At 29.3% G+C, this 27,797-nt stretch overlaps 2 protein-coding genes across 2 annotated transcripts in view; one reads left to right on the top strand and one right to left on the bottom strand.

Moving 5' to 3' along the window:
- The window catches only part of LOC122509980 (zinc finger MYM-type protein 1-like), a 76,933-nt gene extending 53,688 nt beyond the window's left edge, over positions 1-23,245 (bottom strand). The window contains exons 1-2 of the mRNA XM_043624344.1: positions 22,944-23,245; positions 20,136-20,859 (exon numbers count right to left, since the gene is read on the bottom strand). Of these exons, the coding sequence (XP_043480279.1) occupies positions 20,136-20,812 (677 nt within the window). The 5' untranslated portion in view covers positions 20,813-20,859; positions 22,944-23,245. The remainder of the gene's footprint in view (positions 1-20,135; positions 20,860-22,943) is intronic.
- Positions 1-27,797, top strand: part of LOC122510006 (A-kinase anchor protein 200) — a 418,778-nt gene that overhangs the window by 210,204 nt on the left and 180,777 nt on the right. The window contains exon 3 of the mRNA XM_043624383.1: positions 3,328-3,393. The gene's annotated coding sequence lies outside the window, so the exon portion shown is untranslated. The remainder of the gene's footprint in view (positions 1-3,327; positions 3,394-27,797) is intronic.

The following is a 27,797-nucleotide window of genomic DNA, read 5'->3' as shown; positions in this document are numbered from 1 at the left end:
AATAGTATTTGCATTTCATATAAAAATATCATGCTATACACGGAGAAACTTTTAATACCACTAATTCTTAAAACTGGTGAGACATTTTAGTATGTTAGGTTAGATTCAAGGGAAAAACGACATAGGTTATAGAAATTGCTATTGAGACTATCAAAAACACTCATTCAGTATATATTTTACAGTTCTTCATAAGGAAACTAACGAAAATTAGTATGTTGTTTTAGAAAGAAAATAATAATTTTTGCAAAGTTGGGAAAGCCATGAATTAAAAAGAAACACAACAAATTAATTGTCTATAGATACTCATAGAGACGATAGTGATACTTGGATCTGATGGTAGATGGCATTAGTGAATGTCACTGTAACTGTAGGTAAATATATTTAAACACGACGTAAGAACCTAACCTATATTAATAACGCACACACGCACACGCAAGTAAAGACACGACGATTGGTCACGGAAACCGAAAGATCGCACGATTCGTTAGAAGTACACAGCTGAATCGTCCTTATATATTAAACGAGTGGAAAAATATGTACCTTCGTGAGAGAGCATTTTTTTAAATAACTTTCTAATCAAATTATGTAAATAAGTAAAAGTCGTGGAAAAAATTATGTTATATTGAGGAACAGTTCTTGAATTTAATTTGGCATGAGGAGACATTCACGTTTATTAATAAAAGGTTTTTTCTTTCATACACGTGTGAATTTCAACTTCTTCTTCTTTAGAATTTCAACTTCGAAAACATTAGGGTTAGTTCGCGACGTCAGGTGATGGACTCGGTGATGCTCGGGCGAAATCGGTTAAGTCCGCCCGCAGTTTTTCCAAAATTGGTATGTTACGTTAGAATGTCTGTTATATATTCTATCTATATGTGGAAAAAAGGTTAGAATTACCGTATTATTTCACAAACAAAAACTAGCATTTTATTCTTTTCTAAAGAAAAATAAGACTATTTCTAATGCAGATAGTAATTTTTGTACACCGAAGGTTGCTTAATATATAACGAATTTATCATATTTTCGTATTAATGTTGAAATTATTAGCACAACGCACGAAAAATCCTCACATTCTAACGTACTTTTAGAATAAACATAACCAAATATATTTAATATTATAAGAAAAAGTTTCTCCGTGTAAACTTAAAAAAAATACCTACTTTATTTAACAATGATATTGCTATAAATTGTGAGTTTAGGTCTACTTGTGAGCTTCTATCTCAAAATATGTATGTTGTGTGTTAAACCACGAAAAAGTGTAGCTTGAAATATAGGTACCCAATGGGAAATGCCAGTGTAGTGCCGATGTTTACCACTGGCTTAGTACTCAGACGATTGTTCGGCGTAGTCTAACCGAGCCTCGACAATTAGTGCTGGCGCAGTACAGAATTTTTGTTTCGCCGAAGCTTGGACAAGCCATGGCGGCAAGTGCTGGCTGAGTATAGAAAAATTGTTCACAACGCTCTTTGCCAACATTGCTTTTTTGACATAAACTTGAAAAAAATTATAAAAAAAGTTTATGAATGTTTATAAATATAAATTTATTGAAAAAAATTAATATTTTACTTTTTAGTTGTTCATTTTTTATTTTTATTAAATTTAATAATAACAATTTAACATAATTGTCTAATTTTGTAAATAATAAATTATTCTTACTATGAATAAAAAATTTTTAAAAAATTACCACGTAATTTAAGAATGACGTAAAATGTTAAATGCAATAAGTAAAGTAATTTAATTTTTAAAAATTTAGTTTAATTTATTTTATTTCAATTCATTATTTCTAACGTGTCCCAATTTTTTCCTCATCTTTGACTCAATAATTGTATGTCTGAATGATACTGAGATATTAATACTTTACTGTACACATGTGTCGTTAGCATAGTGGTTAGAGCGTTAGTCCGTAGGTCGTAGGTTCGATTCCCCTCGTCAGCAATTTTGTTTATTTTCATAGGTTTGCGATATTTCTAGATTCCAATCGTTAGGTACTAAAATATGAAAATCTAATGCACACTTACTGTAATTGTTTATTATTTAATTTTTAAATGTTAAAAACAATTTTTTTTCTACTTCATTTACTATATCGATTGTTAGTCTCCATCTTTAATACAATTTCTTTAAGAAGAGAAATATTTTATGAATAATAACTATTCATTAATATTATTTACCATTTTGTTTTTAAATTATTTATAATTATTAATTTATGACTAATTAACAACAATACGGCATTTATTGCGGCAATATTCTCAGCCAGCACTGGTCCAGTGCTGTGCCAGCGCTGTCTGGCAGCACTGGCAGGCAGTACTTCGCCAGCGTTAGACAGCGTTATCATGCCAGAGTTATGCCAGTGCTGTCTCTCAGCGTAGCTGCCAGTACTGCCGCAGTACTCCGCCAGTTGTAAATTTCCCATTGGGTATAAAAGAGCAAAGATATATGTTTATTTCTTAAAACCTTTTTTTTAGAAAAGCAACAGTTTTGATAATTGAAACTGATGTTATAAATTCAATGCTCATGTACTTTAAAATTGATAGCACTGATTGAAAATAAAATAGAAATGAAATCACTAGTACATGCTATTGAATTAATTTAATTATACCTACGAAAAACATTTCTTGATATTATATCATTTTCCATTAACACTATAACTTCTATATTAATATAATACAAGATTTATTAATTAAATCTGTAGTGCAATAATGAATAGCACATGTTAGAAATATTAAACAAAATAATATTTCTCAGGATAAAGGAAATAGGTTTTAATGTTAACACAAATAAAACACACTTTATATTCCTTCGTGAAAGTATAATTTGCACTAAACACAATTTACACGTGAGGTAATGAAAAGATAATTAGAAAGTCTTTTATTAATTCTTTTGATTTTAAAACTGACAAGTTAAGTTTAGGGGAAAAACGACAATCAACTTTACTCGACCATAGTTAATTTTGCACTGAACCTTTTTTGGTCCTTCAGGTAACTACCGTAGTTATAAGCTTACATTTGTAGTGTAGGTACAATTTTTGTGTGAGTATCTGTGTAAGTGTTTGTGAGAGTATCGTTGTAATTTTAAAATATCCAACAGCACATGTTATTAAACCAATAGTATTTGTATTCGAACGATATTGAAAATGCCGTTTATTCCGACAAACAAATAATTATGTCATTGATTCGATAGAATTTTTTTCTCAGTGTAGTTACAGCTTCTTCAAAAATATTTAACAGTCTGAGCTTCATAATTTTCTGAACATCACCCTGAAGAAACTGATGTACTTTTTAAAAAATCTCCTAGAATTGAAAATTAAGTGAATATATTTATATTTTTCAGACACAACGGATTGTGAACTGCCTTTACATAAGCGCTCAATCTACTTGACCTGAAACAGCCCTTACGGTGAGTTATTTTGATATACAGTATTTAAACTTATTTATAAGCCACTGGCGCTTCAAAGAAGACACTTTTTCTTTTTTCTATTTTTATCATTTCTTGTTTCTTGTATTGAATGGATAAATGAATTAGCAAAAGTGCAAAGACAGCACATACACACATATGCAGTATATATATAGAGACATAATATAGAAATTGGTGGTGAAAGCTCGGCAATCGTGCCAGGAACGGTCAACGAACGTAACTTGCCATTGGGTCTGGCACGGAAACGGAATGCGAATGGCCTTGCGCCCAATTTCATTGCATTTTCCGCCCGTTTACTAATCGAACATAGATACCCAGTGTGCTAACGACCTATCGACATGTCGCCATCCTGTCGCGTGGGTGTGTTCATTCATTATTATTTTCAATGAGAGGAGAGGAGAGGAGATGAAAAACGTGTAGGCACATAGTAGGGAAAATATTTTACTATTATACATACATATACATGTCCGAATGCGTGTGTTTCTCTTGCGGATATATCTCAAGACACGCTGTTTACTTTTGTAAATCTATCTCCTCAAGACTCTTGACGCGACGCAATCAAGTGTAAGCCAATTTGATCATCCTACAACCACTTACCTGTATATGCATATTGCCTTACAAGAATATTATTGACTTTTTTCTTTCTTTACTCTATCCTCACTTGACACATTGACCTTCTGTCAGCAATTTCCATTTTTTCTTGGTGCATTGTATTGTCTATGAGTTCAACTCGTCGTTTCGTTTCTGTAAACTAAATTCCAGGTTTCACTGCGTTTTCCCTATTTTTTCATTTCTTTTTTAAATAACCCCTTTTTTATATAAGGGCCCGAGTCGAAATTTAAACCCTATTTAGCCTCTGAAAATGTAGGGCTTATTTACGACTGCTTTTAGCAGTCGTAAAGTAGGGTCTGATTTCAATACAATTTGTTAAAATTAGACCCGCCAATGGAAGATTGGGAAATTTCCGCCTGTTTTGGGAGTCAAAGGAGGGTCTAATTTTAACAAATTGTATTGAAATCACATCCTACTTTACGACTGCTAAACCTAAATAAGTCCTACATTTTCAGAGGCTCAGTAGGGTTTAAATTTCGACTCGGAGCAATACAGTCCAGGTCGGCCCAATTTTTGACTCATGTTTATAACTTTATTTTTAAAAATGAATGTGGTCAATTGAAGTATATTGTTGAAAAGTCCTGTGTAATAGGAACACTTTTGCTGAACAGGGTAAATTGATTAGTTTTAAAATGAAAAAATGATGAAGATTTCAAGAAAACAAAATATGTTGTCATGGTCGGCCCATGTTTGAAATTCAAAGGGAATTACTGTTAAAAAATAAAATAACATTTCTAGCATTACGAAAAATTTATCCTTCATTATTTACAACTTCACAAATACAAATAACCAAAAAGTAATACGTTATTGTTACAAAAAAGTATACCGTGCAACAGTTCTAACTATCTTAATGAAATAATGAACAAAATTTATAGGATTTAATATTATTTCTCTAATATATTTGGCAAAACGTGTGTGGGTGTGTGTGTGCCAATGTGGGCCAACCTTGACTATGTACCCCTATTGTATTCTTGTATTTAAATCCTATCATAGTCAATATAGTAGTTTGACACCTCCCCCCTCCCCTTGAAGTGATGCAATATAGCGTCTCTTAGAGGATACATGATTATCTCATAAAAATCATTTCACAAAATTATCAGACTTATGAAATTATGTCAAATTTTAAACTTTTAGTCGACATATTGTCCGCTATTTAAAATTTTAAAAATCTGATATATCAGAGACGTAATAAGCGTTCTCAAAACTCCCCGGTTAACTATAAGTTTCAAGTAAATCCGTCAGGTTTTTAAAAATTCGTCCTCCATATTGGATTCGCCATTTTGAATTTTGAAATTCTAATTTTAACAGGGTTGCCAAAATTAATTTTTCTGTTTCTTGACTTTTTCCCTGACCCTAAAGAATATTCTGATTCACTCTAAAAATAATTAGATAGAGTAGAGGGGGGTAATGTAGTGCATTGGCTTTACTGACTAAACGAATGAATTGAATTACTTGCCGTTTGCTTTTTGTAAATTTTTGCAGTTTTCTTTCAGTTTTATCCAATACAGGACCAAAGAAGTCTCTAGTTTATAGTGCTGTCCACAAGATGAGATGATACCATGCAAAGTCTCGTCTCGTGGGCATCACTACTAGTTTATAGTTTTTTAAGTTTCTTATGTTCCTAATATTATATCTAATAAAATAAAATCGTTTATAATATATTCTCTGCTTTTTATTTCACTAATAAAGTGGTGCACTACATTGCCCCACAAATTTTAGAATGTCGAAAAAAAGTGCCTTCAGTTTTTTGGATATAGAAAACCTCCATCTACACTGAGAGACCTTTTGGACTGCAGCGGAACAAAGTATGAGATAGCAGCTCCACTATGGTTTTAGTGCGCAGCGATACAATTTTGGGCGCGTAACAGTCCAAAATGTTGGTGAGAGGCTCACCGAAGTAGTGGGGATGCCGTCATTGGTTTGCAGCTAATCAGCTTTTGGACTGTCACGCGCCCAAAATTGTACCGCAGCAACCCAAAAGTATAGTCCTGTAGCGTACCACCAAAATGGTCAGTAGCAGCCTATCGAAAGTCTGCTGCTGACCCAAAGGTCTCTCAGTGTACATCTACAAAAAAGTAATGTACACCATAAATGTAGCTAGAAGCATTGTCTTTCCAACGAGTCCTTATTGATCAAAATTGGTTGAAAATTGCGACCACAGGAGTCTTCGAAAGAAAAGTGCACTACATTACCCCCTTCTACTCTACTCAAAAAAAATTATCTATTACATTTATTTACGAATTTATTTCATTGTAAAATTATTCGAAAACATTATTAACTTTAATTGAAGGAAGTGAATTTATCATTCGGTGATTAAATATTAAATTTGAAGAAGTTAACAATTTTCTCGAATCAATCTACACAAATAAATTAAATATCTTAAATAAATCTCGATAAGCTCATCCCAGGTAGAAATTGACGACCGGGATGGTACCGGCCCGGTACAAACGGCGGATTATAAGTGCCGGGGCGGTACCGGCATAAGACCGTAATTTTTACCGTCTCGGTACCGGCAAATTGCCGGATGATAACTTCGGTAGGTATCCGGCAACCGTACCGGGCCGGCACTAATGAATATCTGACACAGTACCGGGCCGGCACTAAAAAACAACCAGTTAAAAAAATTACATGTCAGTCTGATTAATTGTTTAATTATTATTATTATTATTATCAATGTTATTATTAATTTTAAATTGGAAACAGTAGATATATTAAATGCTGAAACAGAAAAACATAAACAATTATAGAAAAATCTGAAGACTCGAGGAGTTGAACTCCGGACCCTGAGGCTGCAAAGTCGACACCACATTCGCTAACCTAAACCTGCATATGGAAAGTAAATGCAAAGTGAGCTTATAAAGTCCAACCGACATTCCACCTGGCAGCAGTACCGGGCCGGCACTAATATTCAACCGGTGCGGTACCGGGCCAGTATTTGTATTTTCTAATTTATTTTAATTCAATTTAAATTATTATAAATAAATAAAAATAGTAATTATAAATAATAATAACCGCCCTATTCACCGGCTAGATACCGGGCAGGCACCAATAAACAACCTACCCGGTATTAATATACTTTCCGGCATAACTAACTAATTAAATTAATAAATTAATTTTCAAATTTTTTTCTCTTCTTTAATTCTTTTTCTGCTAGTTTAACATTAGCTGGGCCGGTACAAATATTATCACCGGCAAATCTCCTTCGGCGGTATAAAACAGAGCCAAATAACAATACCGGGCCGGTAAAAAAATTATCACCGGCAAATCTTCTTCGGCGGTATATAAACAGAAGTAAATTATAGTACCGGGCCGGTACACACTACCAGTACCGGTACAAATCCACATTTACCACCGGGCCGGTATTTATTTCATATCCGGCCCGGTACCTTTTTGCCGGTACCGGCATAAGTCCGACTTTACAACCGGTTCGGTACCATGCCGGTCGTTAGTGCTGGCACACCTCCAACTTTTCTGCCTGGGTGGGCTTCAATGTATCGACAGCACAGCTGCCCTAATACAGAAACCTGCTGTCAGAGCAGTCTACCGGCAATAGAAAGGTCGTGGGCTCGTATCCCACCATGCTACCGTTTTTTTCTGAGTTCTTTGATAATTTTGAAATTATTAATTAATTTCGAAAACATTTTTCAAATTAAGCAGGTTTCTGTATTAGGGCAGCTGTGCTGTCGATACATTGAAGCTTATGAGCTTATCGAGATTTATTTAAGATATTTATTTTATTTGTGTAGATTGATTCGGGAAAATTGTTAACTTCTTCAAATTTAATTATTAACTTTATTTTTAAATAAATATTTAGGTAATTATTATTATTTTTACATTAGAATTAAAATTTTCAGAAACTTCAAATGCAAATCTTTTTGAAATTTAACAACTTATAAAAATATTATTATAAAATTGTTTTATAAACAATTTTATTGACAGAGTGATAAAATCATTATTTTATAATTATAAGAATATTGTTGCAGTAACTTCTTCAAAAATTATGTTCATAATTTCAATTGAGGGCGTGGAACGGATAACTGCCTGCAACGCATGGTCAAAAAGGACTATACCAGTCAGACAATAGTGAGCGCCTCTAGGCCTCTCACTGATGTTTGACTGGTACTCTCTAAATCTGAATTAGTGCGGATTCGTTTACTAATTTAAATTAGTAACATTTTTTACTAATTTTTAGTAGTTTTTTACTAATTGATAGTAGAAAATTACTAATTCAATTAGTAAAATGTATTTTTTACTATTTCAAATTAGTAAATTTTCTACTAATAGGTAATTAGTAAAAAACTACTAAAAATGGCCTGGTTCTACCTAGAAAATCTAGTTAGGCCCAATAAAAGGAACAGTTTAATTAACTATTTAAAAAGTAATAATTTACTCTTATTTATTATTATTGAGATTCATTATTTCATCTTTTTTTTACCTACTTTTGTTATCATGTAATTTGTAATACTTAATTCCGATATAACAGAGAAAAAATCCCCACACGTTGGGAGTTGAACGCACGACCCTAATATTCGTAAACCGATAACCTAACCACTTAACCACGCTCGCTCGGTACGATGCGTTGCATGATACTTCAGGTTATTCTTGTCATCATAAGTCATCTGAACTATTCCATTATAAATGCCTCAAAATAATAAAACTGAAGTCAGTAACATTTTCGTTGACGCAAAATAAGAAAAGAATTTTTTTTAAAGATCAAGATGCAAATAATTTCTGATAAAAAGAACTTAATTGTTCTTTTCATTACACCCTACATAGATTTTTAATCCAATTGGGGGGGGAAGTCAATTGTTATTTAAAAATTTAAGTTTTTATATTTTATCTCATTTCGATGACGTAAACGTTGGAAACTTCAGTTTCATTCAACAAAATAAGATTTTAACAGAAGTTAACAAATCCGTAAACGGTTTTAAAAATTTAACTTGAAAAATATATTGTAACGAAAATTTTAATTGAGTTAATTAACTAAAGCTTAAATCAAAGCTCATGAAACTTTAAATAAATCTTTAATGTCAGCAGTTATTCAATGTTGGGCGCAAAAGTTAACTGAACATTACATGAAGTAATTTTTTTTTTTAATTTAAATAAATTTTTTCTTTAAAGGAGGAAGTTTAAAGGAAATTTTAAAAAGTTTTGAAAAACTTAAAAAATTAAAGAAAATTGTAAACATTCATGCAATGTTTAGTCAACTTATGCGCCCAACATTGAAAAACTGAAGACATTTAAAGATTTACTAGACGACAAATTGCGCGCGCCAACAGTGTTTCGAGTTTGACGATGAAAAATTAATTTTCAAAACATAATTAAAAAATCAAATAATTAAACATAATTTATAAAAAATAGACATATTTATATAAAATAAATGATCATATTTTGTTTATTATAAAAAACATTTATTACATGAAGTAATACGAACAAAATCATCAAAAATTAGGCCTAATATTATTGAAATTTACTCTCTAAATCAGAATCAGTGAAATTCCTACTTAAGATTAGTGAAATTTGAGTAAGAGTCAGTGACTTTATTCTCGCGATTTGAATCAGTGGAATTAAACTGAAAATCAGTTAAAAATGACGGAAACTGAAAATCAGGAACTAAAACGAAACTAAAATTTCGAAACGGTTCTTGGTATTTATTCAAAAATAAATTTTATTTACTTATAAAATACTCATATACATTTATTTTATATTTAATTCAGGGTGTCCTGCAAGTACTAAGAAAAAAATTCCCTGTCTTTCCCTTGACTCTTCCCTTCCCTTTTTTATAACAAATCTTTAACAAAAAAAAATTATTTGAGCTGGTAAATATTAACGTAATTTTATGGTAGTGAACTTAAACACTTTATTTATCATCATTATAAACCTTCTTTTGTTGTAAACAAAATATTACACACATAAAATCTGAAAAAAACAAAGATAAAATAATCTAATTATTTGTTTGTTGAAAAACCACGATCTAAAGCAGCGTTCCCATGAGATAAAATTAAAATCATTTTGACAAAGTTTTCCAAATTAGAAAAGCTTTTTGATGATGATTTCAAAAATGAAAGAGAACCAATAAACAAAAGTGATTCACTCATTCAAGTATCTGGTCGGCTGAAAATTTAAAAAATAAAAAAAATCTATTTCTTATGAAATTTAAAAAAAAATTCCTGATTTTGATTAAAATTCCCTGACCGCTGGACACCCTTATTAATATATTAATTATTTATATATTATTTATTATTAAACTTTTTTATAATATAAATATAATTTTATTTAAAACAAAAAATTGTAGGATAATAAAAAATTAATAATAAATAAATTTTAAAATACAATATACCGTCAGAAATTGTCAGTACGAACGACGGGCGAGCTAAGAAAAATTGCTGCTGAAATTAAATTAACGTAGTTTATTATTGGAAAATGCAGCAATTTTTCTTAGCTCGCCCGTCGTTCGTACCGACAATTTCTGACTGTAGTGTATATTTATTTTAAATCAATAATATAATTATTATTAGTTTTAAAACGTTATATAATAATAAAATTCTTTTAATAACCAAACACTTTTATTTATTATTAATGTTGTCAGTTTCTTCTGACCTTCTTTTCTCTGTTGGTTTATGTATTTCTTTAATAATTTCTTTTAGAATTAATCTTTTAAAATTTATAGATAATACACACTTCTTAGATGAAGCAGATAAATATACGTTTTATTATCTGCAATGAAAGACATTACTAAAATTAATTATTTTATTAGTTATTAAAATATGTATAAAATTTCTATATTGAATTTAATCTTTCATAACATTTTCTAACATTTAATTTTAACAATTTTATATTAGAATAAATTAAATATTAATATTATTTACATAAATTAAATACATAAAACTTAATCATTTAAAAATTAATTCAATTAAATTTATTTAACAATTATATTTATCTAAATAATTTCTTATCAATAATAATTTATTAATTTATAATTTATTTAATTGGATTAAATCACTTTATTACGTCAATAATATATCTGAAGGAATCGCGTTAATTAAGATAACGATTTTCACGAACGTATTTCCAAAAAAGATTGAGACTATTTTTTTAAGTACTTGAAAGACGAAGATGATGAAAAAGATTTGGATAAAGGGAATATAGCCCTCTTACCCACACTACTTTTATTTTAATGTGTAAGTATATGTTCGTATAGTGAATGAACCTCTCTATTTCAAGTGTTTAAAAGACAAAGATAGAAAATATAAATTCAGCCAATTGAGTATAGCTCACGAGTGAAAGCAACCAATGGGATAGGCGTTACTATACTTCGAGATATTTCGAGAGATTTTCGTTTAGAGATTTCTTATATAAAAGGATTTTAACTTTCATAAGCTTCGGAACTAAGGATATGCTGTAAATATGCTGGTAGCCAAGGAAAAACCAACATAACCTTTAAATTCAACTGGTAAATTAGTAAATTTGACTATGTCATATTTTTATACAACAGATTTAATCAGTAACTTATATTTTACTAATCGAATCAGTAACTTTCTACTAATTATCAGTAACTCAATTCTGATAATAGCAATTAGTAGAATTCTACTGATAATCTGTCAAATTTTACAAATGAAAAGTTAAAAGTAAACATTTTAGTTCAATATTGTCTCAATCTTGCTATGAGATGTTTAAATATTACTTCAAATTACACATAAACAATTACTGATACATATTTTTAAATATATTTATAACTTATAATCTAACAAGAAGCTCTAGCTATTACCAAGCTAGGGCCAGGTTAAGGTACAGTAGGATTCAAGAATGCCTTCCTAGTTTGAACGTGTCGCACTCATATGTTTCCATGGGAACATATGAGTGCGACAAGTTTATACTAGGAAGGCATTCTTGAATCCTACTGTAGATTCCAAGCTAGGACCATTATAGACCCAATAATCAATATTGGCAAACCTTGGCAATTTCCACACGGGTATACATACTTAATTAAAATTACAGCTTAATTTCTGAAAATTTTATGTTGGTTTTAAACAAAAATAATGTTTAAATTTAAAATTTAATTTCCCAATTTAAGTAGCTGCTGCTGATAACTGGGTGACAGGTTCAACTTCATCTTTAATAATCGAAATTCATTTTAAAAATTAAAAATATAACTAAAATTTCTCGTTTTATTCGAGGTTTTATTTTTGAAAATTTAATAAATAAATTTTTGTTAGGTGTTCCATTTCGTTTGGAAAATTTTAAAAAGGTGACACAAAATTCATGTTTATGCTCTGAATAGAACTGTTTGCATCTCTGGAATGAATACTCGTTATCAATTAGGATGTCCTTTCATTTATGATTAATTTAATTTCAACTCGTAAATATATCCTAAATCGAGGTATTCATCAAGATGTTCGTTAAATGAGTTCATTGACTGAATTAATTTAATTGGGACCATTTCGTGCTTCGGTACAAATTACGATTAATTAATTGCTGTTTGTAATTTTTTTGCTGTGTTTTTTTTATTGTTGTTGACATTCTTTTATCTATGGAACCCTGAACTTTGTTTGAGTTTGTAGAATTGAAAATAAATTGAGACTATTATAGACAATTAGTTATTGACACTTGTTACAGATGTATAATAAATCATCCATTAGGATATTAGACTTTACGGCGCTTCCCCTATTTTTAATTTAGTGTTTTTAGCATTGCTAGCAATTTAAAGAGAAATGAATTATTTCTGTTTAAATTTTCAATCGAATTTTGATATAAAATCGTCATTTCGTTCCATTTTAACCCATTTCGTCCGAGAACTCCGTTTTATTTCCATAATTTGAGAATACAAAATATCGCGTCAAAAATATATGACCTTTCATTTAGACACTATTAGAAATTTTTAGTTTTTCGAAATTCAAAATGTCGGTTCAAAAATGTCGGACAAAATATTTAAAATTTTAAATAGTCGGAACAACAAATTGCAGACAAGTATTGTCAAAAACATTTTGTTTCATGTCGCTCTTATTTTTATTGTTGCAATGAATGTTGAAGATAAAAATTATTTAATATTATTATTTAACAATGTTATAAACAATTTTATAAACAAATTAAAAATTGACAACAACTGAAGCTGTAAACAATATTACTTTCTTCCACCGACTTTTTTTTACTGTTTGTAATGATTCCTTGAGATGAAAATTGTTGATCACATTTATTTAGCAACTTTATAAACAATTTCTATAAACAAATTTCGAATTCGCAGCAAGAATCAGTTAAAAATAACTGATTATCAGTAGAAAAATGACTCATTTTCAGTAAAAAATAACTGGAAAAATAGTTAAACTTGATTAATTGAATCAGTTAAAAAAATCTACTAAAACATCAGTAGAAATATTACTATTTTAATTAGTGACTGACTTTTTGTTTCTAAATCAGTTATTTTTAAATGATTCAAATTTAGAGAGTATAATTTTTGTTGCTTGTGAAATTACTTTCAATATTTATTAATTAATCCTATAGAAAAAAGTGGAAGAAAAGACCATATCTTATCACCTTCATTTGTTGCTAATCAGGAATTTGTTTATAAATAATTGTTTATAAAAATTTTTTAATTTATCAATAATTTTTATCTCAAAAATTCATTAAGAAAACAGTAAAAAAGTTGGTGGAAGAAGGAACTATTTTTTAGCTTCATTGTTGTCAATTCTTAATTTGTTTACAAAATTGTTTATAACATTGTTAAATAATAATGTTAAACCATGTTTATTTTCAGCATTCATTGCAACAATAAAAATTAAAGTAATATGAAGGAAAAATGTTTTTCGACAATATTTGTGTCTTTCAAAACATAATTTATTTATAAAAATTGTTTACCCACACAGTACCGAAAATTTCCTGAAAGTTAAAATTGGCTTGAACAGCCTTCTGAACCTTTTGTCCCGAAGCTCATGAAACTTGTAATGAATTTTTAAATGACCCCAGTTTTTCAATGTTGTGCGCAAAGTTTGACTGAACGTTGCATAGAAGTTTAAAATTCTTTTAAATTTTTAAAAAATTGTATGATTTATAAACTTTTTTAAATTTGGCTATTAATTTAATTTTAGCTATTAATTAGCTTGAAAACTTTCTCTTTTTGTTAAAAAATTCATTTAAATTTTTAAAAAAATTAAACTTTTATGTAACGTTCAGTCAATTTTTTCGCTCAACATTGAAAAACTGAGGATATTTAAAGATTTATTTCAAGTTTCATGAGCATCGGGACTAAAGATTCAGAAGGTTGCACACTGTAAAAAAAGAGCGTCTTGGTTTAAGACGTTTACGTGGTCACATTTTAGACGTTTATAAGCGTCTTATTTGCCTTCTAAAATTCATGTATTTGGAGGTTATGTTTTTCATTTAAGACGCTCAAATAAGACGCTTATTTACATAAGACGTTTATAAACGTCTAAACGTCTTATTTTTAGACGCCATTTTTTGCAGTGGCAGTCAAGTTAATTTCAACTTTCAGGAAATATTGCTAAATATTTGTCAAATTTTAATGACATTTTTGAGCCGACATTTTAAATTTCGAAAAAATAAAAATTTCTAATCGGAAATATAGTTTTAATGAAAGAAATTCACAAAAATGTTGACTTTATTTTTGATTAAACAAAGATAAATTTTTATCTTCAAGTCAAAAGTTAAATTTCTTGTAGATTCTGAAAAAGGAAGAAATGGACTATTTCGGACGAAATCGGAATTTTGCTCCACTATTCTGATCACTAATGAGAAGGTATCTTCTTTTTGTTGCAAATAAGGAAAATATTGAATGAACAGGTGAATAATGGGATAATTCAAGTGTGGCGTTGGTGTCTTCCATTTGCAGTGAGAGTCTTTCCGTTAATGACAATCACGCTCGATTCTTTCGCACTTTGGAACAAGCGCTCATCGAGTGTGTTCGGAACAAATGCAAATATAGAGACAGTCGCCCGCTAGGGTGGAGCTTCCGTTTCCTGTAATGGACGTGCCGTGTACGAAGATCGAGTCTGTCCGGTGCTTACGACCATTTAACAAATGCTCTCTCTTTTCTCTCTCTTTCTCATGCTCTATACCTCATTCATGAATATTGTCCATTACTTTGCCAGAATCAACCCTTCGATTTGTTGATCGTGGGACTTGTTCATATGAACCGAACCTTTATTTCTCGTCGTTAACCACTTTATTAATTTACGAGGAATAATGGTCCGAGCCAAGACGCATTCACGGAGGTTAATGTTCCTTTCCACTCGAATGAGAGCATATATAAGTGATACTTCTTATTCTCTTTTGAAATGTAATAGTACCACATGATAAATACCCTTTTTTAACTTGTAGTTTTTATTACACAGATTCATTAAAATATATATGAACGCTCACGTTTCATTTGATATTTGCTGCTGGGAGGTACGTTCTTAATTATTAAGGTTGAACAATCATTTTCATAATTTTAAATTAGTTATAGTCCTTGGATACCTTGGATACCTTTTTTCAAGTTTTTTTAGAGCATAAAACAGATTTTTGTTTTAAAAGGGGACTTTCTGATGCAGAATTGGTAAAAAAACACACTTTTTGCTTCCTCATAGAGGAAGGATTGTATTAGCAAAATTTTCGATTGTGATTTTTTGACATATTTATAAACTTTTTTCATTATACCTAATCTTTTAGTACTTTATGCACAAATGAGCATTGCCCGTATAAATGTTAGAAATAAATAAAAAAAATTTTTGATGTAATTTTATCTCAGACGTCCAAAAAATGGATTTTAAAAAAATGTCCCGATGTGTGTGAATGTGTGTACTAACATTACATTTGCCTCAATATCTCAGAACGAGAAAGAGCTAAAGGCCTCAATTTTTTTTTAAATTTTAGGTCTCCCCGGGGCAGAGATGTTAACTATTTCAAATAAATCTATTTCAAATGCAAAATATAAAATGCAAAATGCCTATTTTCATTTTACATTTTAAGTGCATTTGCCGAAAACCATTTTGAATTTTGATTTGAAATGGTTTTTTTCATTATTTTGTATTTGAAAATACAAAATACAAGAAAATTTTTTTTATATTGTAGCAATTTTTTCTTTTAAGGAGATTCTTCGGCTAATTCATTTTCTTTTAAATTTTACCAAACTTTATGGGAAAATATTCATTTTTACATACTAAAAACGGACATTTTTAGGTTCAAAGTTTCAATATTTACATATAGGATTTCACATCAAGCATTCGAAAATGAGATATTTTATTTAATTGCTGACAAAGTTTTCTTACAATTTTTTTAAAAAAGTAGTTTATTGTATAAAGTCAAATTAATAGAATAATATATAAAACAGTTTCATAAGGGATACAATATTATTTTATGGAAAAGTCAAAAAGTTACGTAAAAATAAAGTTCATTTAAAAAAAAGCATTTTATTTTGTAAAACCATTTTGAAAATGCGTATTTTCTATTTTGCATTTAAAATAACTTTTTGAAAACTATTTTATATTTTATATTTGAAATACTTTTTGTGATACCATTTAGTATTTAGCATTTTAAATAGGTTTTCAGACCCATTTTTAACATCTCTGCCCCGGAGGACATAAAATGAGAGTATTTTCAGCCCGATTCATAAAGTTTAACTATATTTTTTTTGCATTTTTCATTTTGTAGAAAAACGTTTTTTGGCCATAACTTAAAAAAAAATGTTAGGACACCTATAAATGTTTTTCTTAAGTTTTGTAGAGTTTTTTCAGACGCATCTTTTGAGCCCTAATTGAACATTTTTCGTCCATATTGGCCGGAGATATTAAAGTTTTCAAAATCTAAATTTTTCGAAAATAACACTTTTTTGAAAATTTTGTTGAAAATGTAAAAGTAACTTTAAAAGTATCATTACCAACTTGTAGAGCATTAAATTATTAGCTTAATTTATTTAATATTTTAAGAGAAAAGTGGTCGAAAAAATTAACATTGAATTCTGTAACAATCACATGCTGTTGAGACGAATTTTGTTTAAAAATTCTACAAAATAATTAATTGGAGAAGTTCGAGTTGCAATTTTTCAAAATAATTAAATTTTAGAAGGTTTCTAATTAAAATTTTTTGAAAACTTCAGTTAATGTTATTTAAATAATATTTAATTACCTAGACATATTTTTAAAAAATTATTAAACTTTTAATTAATTTTTGTTAAAAATTATAGATTTTAGAAGAATTACTGTTGCAAGTTTTAGAAAAACTATAAGTTTTATTTTTAAAATAAATTTTATGTTTAAAAAAACGCTTTTTCAATTTTTAGAAGTAATATTTTTTTTAAGAAAATTTTTAACGAATATCAGAAAATGATTTGAAAATAATTGAATTTTTCAAAAACTTAGAATTGAAGTTATTGGTATAAGGAAAACAGTTTAAAAAATTTCTGCACGGACCCAAAAACTATGGGTCCACGCTTCACCATGGTTTTTCGGTATGTTTTCATGCGTTTGAAGCGTGACTATAGTCCATGCGAAATTAGTATAGGTAGTGTCATACTATTAAAGCTAGATTTTTCTCTCCGTGTGGAATATAGAAAAAAGTGAAGGAAGTAAAAGGCCAATTTTTTATAGCTCTAAATATAATAAACGACTTTTTCGACTTTAAAAATTTTTTTTTTACATCGCATTTTTCCTCTTTTTCCCTATGAGAATTTTTTTCTACTAAACTTTATAGACCAGATTATTGTAAATTAGTGACTAGATTTTATAAGATTAAGATTATAAGAATTTTCCCACAATAACGGAACTTCTTAATAAAGAAAATAATATTCCGAATGTGATTCATAAAACATTTTAGAAAACGATTACAGTAACCATAAAAAAGAATTTTTCGCTCGAAATAAAAGAAGTATGAAACAACTCTCTTGGAAAGTCTAAAGTTTTGTGCTATACACGCGGTTATCTATTATTCTTTACGATCAAATTTACGCTCCTTAAAATTGTAAATTAAAAACATTTGAAAAAATGTTAAAATCATTTGGAATTATATTATACAGTGGAAAATAAAAATAAATTTTATCACAATAATGTAAAATAAAGAATATAAATTTTGTATATTGAGACACATTTAATGTGATTATAAAAATCGTTTCTCTGTTCGCCATATGTTCATTGTTGTTGGTACCGTTGTCGACCTCTTGCCACGATTGCCCGTTTTCATTTCCTCCCGACATATAACAGATCGCATTTTTCCGTCTCGAGTAGAATTGTGAGTGTGTGTTCAATCTCTGCTAGTCCTGTAGGCAATTCGTATACATACATCAGAACGATAGTCATCGCTATCTTACATTATATATGCTACAGGAGCAATAGCATTGCACGTGAATTGAATAATAATTTGTTATACTGAATTTTCTGTATTCATCAAAAAAAGAAAGAATACTCTCGAAGACTTGAAAAAAAGCATTTCTTTTTCTTTAGTTTTGTAATTTCCCAAGATGGAGATGAGACGAGAGGAAAATTAAAATAAACTTCTGATATGCACACGCTGTTTCCTTTTTTACATATTATAAGATTGACGATGTGCGTCTGTAATGCATATCTTCCTGTATTGAATCGTTCTCAAGAGTACTGGCATGGCGCTTTGATCCTCAAGTTAAAAGACGGCCATGTTTTATTTGAATTGTAAATCGTGGAATATGAAATATTGTGGAAAGTGTATACCATAACGTCTTATCGGTTGTAATCCGAATGGTTATATCGTACCAGGAAACGTCTCTCACAAAATTTTAGATATTCACGAAGAAAACGGATAAACTAACTTTTACTATACTTTCGTGTTGTAAAACCTAAAGAGCGCACCAGTTTCTGCAATTTTTAGGTTTCTGATTAACGTCGAAAACTGTAAATTCTTTTGATGAAGCTGAAACATAGTTCTCAGAACCAACTTAATTTTAGAAATTGAATTTTAAAGTTAAATGGGTAAGACTCCGTCAAAATTATCATAATTTGCTTAATCTCTTCTGATTAATCTGTAACTATAGCAACAATTCGCGCAAGCCTAACTTCTTAGTTACTTTTTTAAAAATAAAATTAGCAATTTTAAAAATAATAAAATGTAAACATTTTTAATTCAAATTTAATTTAGGAAAAAAATTAAATTTTTAGAATCTATAAGAACATTCTCAATATTTGTGTCTTTTCTGTTTGCCTCATAAACTATGAAATTACCACAAATTCTAATACAAAATCTACAAATTTTTCTACTTCTGGAAATAATATCTTTTCGAATAACTTACTATTCAAAAGTTGAAAAAAAAATTTTTCATCAAAATTTATCAATTATCTTTATAAATAATAAAATTCGTCTCTGAAATTCAATTATTTTTAAAAAATTTAATAAAATTTTTGGTTAATTTCAATAATTTTCAAAAATTTTCCTCAATTCAATCATTTTCAATATCTACTATTTTAATAAAATTTTCCAAAAGAATTCAATTATTTTCATAAATAATACAATTTGTTTTAAGAATATTATTATTTTCACCGTAAATCGTGACATGTTAAAATAACACCAGAATGGATTAAAATAATCTTCAACAGTTTAATCCCTCAAGGATTAAGTTAACACCAGAAAGGATTAAAATAATCCATTTTTGACTATGAATGACATTTTATTTTAAATTAAAGCCAAGTAAATGATTTGTCATAGAAAGTCAAAGTAAGTCTAAGGCTAAGGTTTAGACTTAGTTATAGTCAGGGGCGAATCCAGCTTTCAGAATATATATATATATAATTAAATATAATATAATATAATATAATATAATATAATATAATATAATATAATATAATATAATATAATATATAATTAAATAATAATTAAATTTACCGGAAGACTGACTTAATTTATTAAATTAGTTGTTATTTTTGTTGTGGCCTTTGGTCAAGAATATATAAAAACAACTACAATTAATTTATTAAACTAAATTTAAATAATTAAATCATATATTTCTATTTTTAGAAATAAATAAGAAAAATACATAAAATATAGATAGAACGAAAAATAGGTCACAATTTTCAAAACAAAGAGTACCTATTATTTAAATGACAAAGTTAATTTTTCTGTTCTTTTTAGAAAATTTGTTGATTATTTCATCAATGTCCAGCGTTAAATCTTTATGAATGTTGAGAAGAGCTAATCCTGTTAATCTCTCTTGTTCCATGGAGGCGCGAAGCCAAGTTTTTAATCTGCGAATAGTTGAAAATGACCTTTCTGGAGTTGCAGCACTGACTGGAAGAGTAGCCAGTATTATTAAGAAAATATTAATGTTCGGATACAAATTCTTGTCACAGTGATCTATTAGATCAACTACCGAATCGGGGATAGGTGATTTATTTTCTATTTCTCTTTTCCATTTAATCATCCAAAGTCGATATTCGTTAATAATTGAAGTTTCAGTGTCATTAAAAAAAAATTTATAAATTTGTACAACTTTTTTGACAGTATCAATGTCTTGGTCAGAGTATGTCGATTTCGGTAAAAATACTCCTAACTGAAATAAGTCTAAGACATCAGGAGAAAGTCTGTAATTCAGATCATTTACGATGAAATTTAGAAGAGGTATGTAGATTGATCTATGAAAATACGCCTCTACAGTTTCTGCCGGATGATTCGCTCTATGCATTTGTCGTGCATTAGTTCGAGGTGATTTTAATTGAACATCTAATTGTCTTGCTACTTCTTGAGCTTCTGCAAATAATTGCTGAAACACATTTTCTACGTTTTGTCGTTTTGACTTCAACAAGTCCATTGTGTCTTCCAGTGCGTCTGCGGCTCTTTTCATATCTAACGATGGAGTTTGCAAATAACGGCTTAGTGAAACGGTTGTACCTAGAACGTAAAATAAACATAATTATATTAATGATCAAGACATCCGAATCGATATTGACTTCGGATCAGGCAAAATAAGTCGAACTAAAAAGAATAAAATGAAAAACAATGAGTTAATTAATCAAAATATTTTGCCTGATTGCCTGCCTGCCTGGCAGTAAGCACGATTTTTTTGTACCTAAAATATCATTTAAGCATATCGATGATATTATAAAGTCGGAACTGCGTAGTGTTTGTAAAAGAGAATGAGCGTCGCTTGCAGTTTTGCTATCATTCCATGTCGATATTCTTTCTAATGCGTTACAAGTATTGACGAGATTATCACCTTGAAATTGCAAGTGGCCATCATGCCTTTCGACCCAACGTGTCTCACATATGCTTTGAAGTTTTACACCGTTAAATTCTTCTAAGAAAACTTGATGGCGTTTTGCAGATGCATTTGCAAATGCCACGATTATTTTCATTGTCGCAGTTGCATTTCTGCAGAATGCAACTTTTAAAGAAGCAGGCAAGGAGTTATTTAAAATATGATTGTTGCAAGGACAACGTCTTGCATGTTTGGCTTTTTTTATCAATTCCTGAACAGCACCCTTTGCTTCAGAGGCCATTACTGAACAATTATCAGTACAAATCCCTACGCAGAAAGACAAATCCACATCAAATTGATGGCAAAGACTTTCTACAATTTTTGCTAATGCGACTCCTGTCAATCGAAGCTCTTTCCCGCTGTCCTTTTCTTCACATCCAACCATATTGTAAGCGTCACAGAAACATACAAAATCTTCCCTAATATTGCCATCCTTATAATATCGGAAAGATAAACTCAGCTGTTCTATATGAGAAATGTCTGTCGTCTCATCAAACATTAAAGAAAAGAATTTCGCGTTTTTTATGTTTTGAAAAATAGTTTCTTGAATTTCCGCTTTACAAATGTCTATTAACTCATTTTGTACGGTTTCGCTTATATAAGTCGCATTTGAGCTGGCAGTTTCCAAATGCGTCTAAAGTGCTGTGTCACCAGCATCAATTCGAAATTTTAAAAGAGCTCTAAAATTTCCTTCTGAAGCTGCGACTACACTTTCATCATTATTGATAGTGAGCAACGGACCATTGTCTCTGTGCCCGCGCAGAGCTATATTTTGATGTCCACAAAATATTATTGTTTTTATAATTGGTCGTAAACGTTCTCTGTTTTCAGCTATTTGAGCCATTCGTGAAGTGACAATTTTATTAGCAACATCAAATTCAGGATTTTTATAACTCATTAAAAAAGCTATCCCTATTTTAATTGACATCCGATGGTACTGCTTGCTTTCGTGTTGTATTAATATACCTTTTTTCCCCATTAAACGATCAAAAACTTTTAGTGGTTCCTTAACAAGTCGTCCGAGGTCTGATCTAGCAAAATCTTTTCCAGTAATAGCAAACAATGTGCAGTATACACAATAAAGCCCTTGATCCTTATGAGATAACACAAGCCAATGAAATTTCTCAAGATGAGATCTTTGAGCAAACTTTTTGCATGGCTTTCCTAGTTTTTTTACAATGTTATGTGGAAAAACATAATTAGATGGTGGCATCCAGTGTCGTTCAAGCAATAAATGTTTTGTATAATCAGATAATTCATTCATGTTTGGCCAATATAATTTCCAATATCTGAAGAAAAATCAGACTGCAACGAGTCATTTGATAATTCACATAATGTTGACTGCACCTCTTGCTCAGGCATATTGGAAACCAACTTTAAATCACCATGCTCAAGACAAGCTTCATCATTGGCGATCTCGGTTTTCACTGAAAAATCCTCCATCAATGTTGCAGTAGAATTCTCATCAACTTTTTGTTTTTTAATAAAATACGTGCTAATATCTCGTATTGAACTCGCACTACGTTTTGAACCAACACCATTATTTATCACATTATTAGCCTAAATCAAACCAAAAAAAGGGGTCATTCAAAAAAAAACAATACACTTCATAAAAAAGTAACAATATTTCATGCAACAAAACAAACAATCTTTAAAGAAATCAATTTACAATAAATACAAATCATAACCAAACTTAATATTGTTTAAGTTAACGTACCATTTTTTTATTCTTTAAACCTTCAGACAAAATACATTTCTTCTTCTTTAATGTTCTTTTAATAAATCAGGTAGAAGTATGCAACAGAATTTACCGAGGTTATGTTTTTATTTGGTTGTCAAAGTGTTAAGAGCACGATCAAACTATGCCAGGTACGACTGTGAGCACACGAAACCTTTTCACGCTGTTCTGCGCACACCAGAAAAACAGAGCTTTCTAATTGGCCAGTAATCTTTTACGGTAATATTACAGACCAATCAGTCAGCACGAATTCAGTCCAACTCGGAATAAATGTGAGAACGGAAAGAATGACAGCTTTAAAGCAGAAGGTAGAAAATAGAAATGAATGAAAATAAATTTTTGCTGTCCTTTTTTACATATTTCCTGCAACCGATTCTCACAAATCTGTTGTAAATTTTGTCTGACATAAAAGTCCAATTGCCTGAAAGTGTTAAAAAAAATTTAAATAAACTTCGAAGGGGGTGGTCATGACCTGCAAACCACCCCCCTGGATCCGCCCCTGGATCCGCCACTGGTTATAGTCTTAGTCCTAGTCTTAGTCTAAATCATAGTTTCAGTCACAGTCATAGTCAAGTCTTAGTCTAGTCTTAGACCTAGATTTAAACTTACTTTCACTTTCTTTGACAAATCGTTGACTTGGTTTTGATTTGAAGAAAAAATTTCATTTAAATAATAAAAAATAACACCAAAATGGATTATTTTAATCTTTTTTGGTGTTACTTTAATCTGCAACGCTTTTTAATACCTCAAAATTTACTGTGTTCATAAATAATAAAACTCATCGCAGAATTTCAATAATTTTTAGTACAATTTTTATCAAATTTCTCAAAAAATGTAATTATTCTTAAAAATTTTATTAAAATTCGTTAAAAGAATTCAATTATTTAAAAGTTTGTTAATAAAATTCTCTATGAGAATTAAATATTAAGAAATCCAGGTATAAAAATTCCATGAAAGTACCCCCTGGAAATTCCCTGGGAATTCTGCAAGTTTTTTATTTTAATAATATTTTAACTTTTCTACTATGATTAGATAGTCTAATAATAATAATAAACTCTGTTGGAATTTTTTTGAAAAAGGGTATTTCAAACAAGTTTTGCAATTAAATTACAACAGAGATTATTATCAGACTCCAATCATAATTATCATAATTTTTCGACGTGAACATTCAATTTTATTCAATAAATTATTTATTTTTGCATTTAAATAATTAAATTCTTGTAGAATTTTCTAATAAAATTGATTTAAAAACGAATTTCAGTTAAAATTTTTAATTATAATTGAATATTAAAAGCATTACAGCGTAAATTTTTTAAAAAATTAAATTTTGAAAATGTTTCAAATTACAATTTTCTAAGGGCATTTGAACCATTATGACGTCACAGCTTTAGAACAGATGCTTTGCACAAACTCTGACGTAATAATAGTTCAAATGCCTTTAACTGATAGTTCTATAGAATTAATTTTTTTGAAAAAGTTTAATTGAATTTTTTTTTAAATTATATGAAGCTTTTATTTTTTAATACGTACACAAAGAGAAATCTGTTGCTATTATTGCTTGCAGAATCTTTACAAATTTTATTAGTCACTGCTGAATAGAATTTTAGCTTGAGGTTATAATAATTTATATACGAAATCATGTATTTAATGTAATGGAGAGTTCGATGCAATAAAAACAAAAAGCAGCTGCTAATTTTGCACGAAATCTTTATTATAAATATAAAGAGAACGTGCTATAAAAGTATTAGATTCTTCTTATAAGAATCGCTCGAACTCCGACTGATTTTCAGGCGGACTTTATACAACACAATCTTACCTGCGTATACGCACATATAACTCACACACACATATATTTCTCTGGATGGTTTCGAGGAACGGAACGCGTACAAAGCGGTGACGTTTGCAATAACATAACCTAACAATTTTCACATGTTGCTTATACATTCAAACACGAATAAAAATGCAATATATTTTAACTAATATACTTACTATTAAATAAATATTATCTTTTTATAACAGCAACAAGTATTAAATACTACATATAATATATAATGTTTTACAGGACAGAGAAATATCAAATATAGAGAGAGAGAAATATATGTGTGTGTGAGTTATATGTGCGTATATACACAGGTAAGATTGTGTTGTATAAAGTCCGCCTGAAAATCAGTCGGAGTTCGAGCGATTCTTATAAGAAGAATCTAATACTTTTATAGCACGTTCTCTTTGTATTTATAATAAAGATTTCGTGCAAAATTAGCTACTGTCTCTTATGCTTATTGCATTGAAAGTATTTTTACAATAAGTATATGAATCCATGCTAAAAATATAAGAGAAACGTTAAGCAATTTAAGTAATGTGCTCTTTCGAGTAATATTAGCAGCAGATTTCTCTCCGTGTATATACATTTAATTGAAGAATTTCCGAATAATCGAAATTTCGTAAAATTTAATTGTAAACAAGTAGATTTGGAAATTCTCAAAAAACTTTTCAAAAAATTATTAAATTAATTGATTTGGAAGTCCACCTGAAGTCAATAAATGGAAAAGCTAAATATTATTTAAAGATGATTAGCGACCCGAAAGCAAAAAATTCTTCTTATTATTATTATTATTTATAATAAGTGTCGACGCTAACTTCAGTGACATTTACAAATAGTAAAAGTTACTATACATTTTTTCTCTATCCGCAATGTTGAGTTAAATTTTAAAAATAAATTTTACAATGTATATACTGAATGCAGTAAGTAATATCTCAAATGAGTAATTGAACTTATGTCCTCAAGAGCAATGAATAACTCGTGCACAGCGCAACTTCGAAGAATAATGTCGTATATTTCTTCTTATTTCTCCCTTTACACATCACTCTGAAATAAATACCACATCTAATAATATTATTAGTTTACGAACATAAAATTTTTTTCTTACTTTAAGATGTCCCTGAATTTAGGATCGACGTAAAGCTGACAAATTTTTTTTCCAGTTAACCAGAAAAACTAACAATTTTTTTTTTAATTTTAGAGTTAAGTAGTACAATGTAGAGTTCTATTATCCTAAGAAAACGAATGTTTCTGAATTTAGCGTCGACGCTAACAATCAAAAGTATTCTTTCTTTTAAGAACTTGCGAGGAACTTCAAATTAAAAAATCGGATAAGTGCGGATTCCGTACTCGAAAAACAGTTTTTGACTCAAAGCGTCGGAGCTAACTTGAGAAAACTGTGAATGGAAACAGTGATGTTTAGTAATATTTTTATCACTAAAAATACCAAAAAATTTAAAATTATGTTAATAATTCAATGCTAACTTTAGAGGTCCTTGAAGTTGACTTCGATACTTTGTGCCGAAAACTATTTTTCGGGGTATTTGGTAATGAGAGCCTTAAATTAAAAAAAATAATTCTTTTAGTTTAGTTTAATATTTTGTAAATTCTTCCACAATTATTAAATACATTAATTTTTTCGATTTTTGGAAGACGTATAAAAGGTAGAAGAAAAAACACTCTTTTACTTTTTTGGGGTCAATGACCCGCAATCGAAATATTATATTATGAATTATAACCATTATTTCAATTTATTAAGCAAAGGAAAATAGGTATTACTAAGAAACTGTACATCTTCCTTCATGTTAATAGTAAAATTATTGCATTTTATGTAAAACATCTCAGAAATTAATCGTTTTTTATAAGATTCATAATCTAAAAAATTTCTGCGTCGTCAAAATTAAAAGAATGATTATATTCAATTTGATGTTTGTTCACAACAGATTCAAGATTTTTGTTTTTTTATATTCACTAATTATTCTTTTTCTCAAAGTACGTTTTGATTCACCAACATACGTTGCTGGGCAACTATTACAATTAAATTTATAAACAATATTATTTCTATCACATTTTCTCGTCAAGTCCTTTCCCAATTTTATTACAGAGCTTAATCTCTTTTCCACAAGAGGAATAGAAAGTAAATTATTTTTTTTTTTAAATATTAGATAATTGATAATAAATATCATTCAAAGGAATACAGACTTTAGGTAGTTGTTGATAAATACTAACGACATTGTTAGTTTGCTTTTTATCTATTGTTTTATGAATTAATGAATGTTTTCGTTTTTTAATATTTTTTGTATAAATTCTAAAGGATAATCGTTGTTTTCCAAAATTTCAAAGATTCGTTTAGTGTTTTCATTATGAACTGAATTGTGAGACAATAAAATAGCTCTATCATATAAATTGTAAACAGTGTTTTTCTTTTGTTGGAACGCATGATTATTCCTTAAATGTCATTTTACCGAACTGCACTTTTGCGAATAGTCATTTTTGCGAAAAGCCATTTTTGCGAAAAGTCATTTTTACGAATTTTCATTTTTGCGAATCGAAATTTTTACGAATTGTCTTTTTTGCGAATCGACATTTTTGCAAATCGCTATTTTTACGAATCGCCATTTTCACGAATTGTCACTTTTGCGAATCGACATTTTTACGAATTGTCATTTTTGCGAATAGCCATTTTTGCGAAAAGTCATTTTTACGAATTGTCGTTTTTGCGAATTGCCATTTTTGCGAAAAGCTATTTTTGCGAATTGTCATTTTTGCGAATTGTCACTTTTGCGAATCGCCATTTTTATGAATTGTCACTTTTCCGAAAAGTCATTTTTGCGAATTGTCATTTTTGCGAAGAATACAATAGTAAACTTGTAGGTATATATAGATTCACTATTGTATTTTTCGCAAAAATGACAATTCGCAAAAATGACTTTTCGGAAAAGTGACAATTCGTAAAAATGGTGATTTGCAAAAGTGACAATTCGCATAAATGACATTTCTCAAAAATGAAATTT

This window comes from Leptopilina heterotoma, unplaced genomic scaffold (assembly GCF_015476425.1).
Source record: "Leptopilina heterotoma isolate Lh14 unplaced genomic scaffold, ASM1547642v1 Lhet_65, whole genome shotgun sequence".
NCBI classification, from domain to species: Eukaryota; Metazoa; Arthropoda; class Insecta; order Hymenoptera; family Figitidae; genus Leptopilina; species Leptopilina heterotoma.
This window is presented reverse-complemented; position numbering and strand designations above follow the sequence as displayed.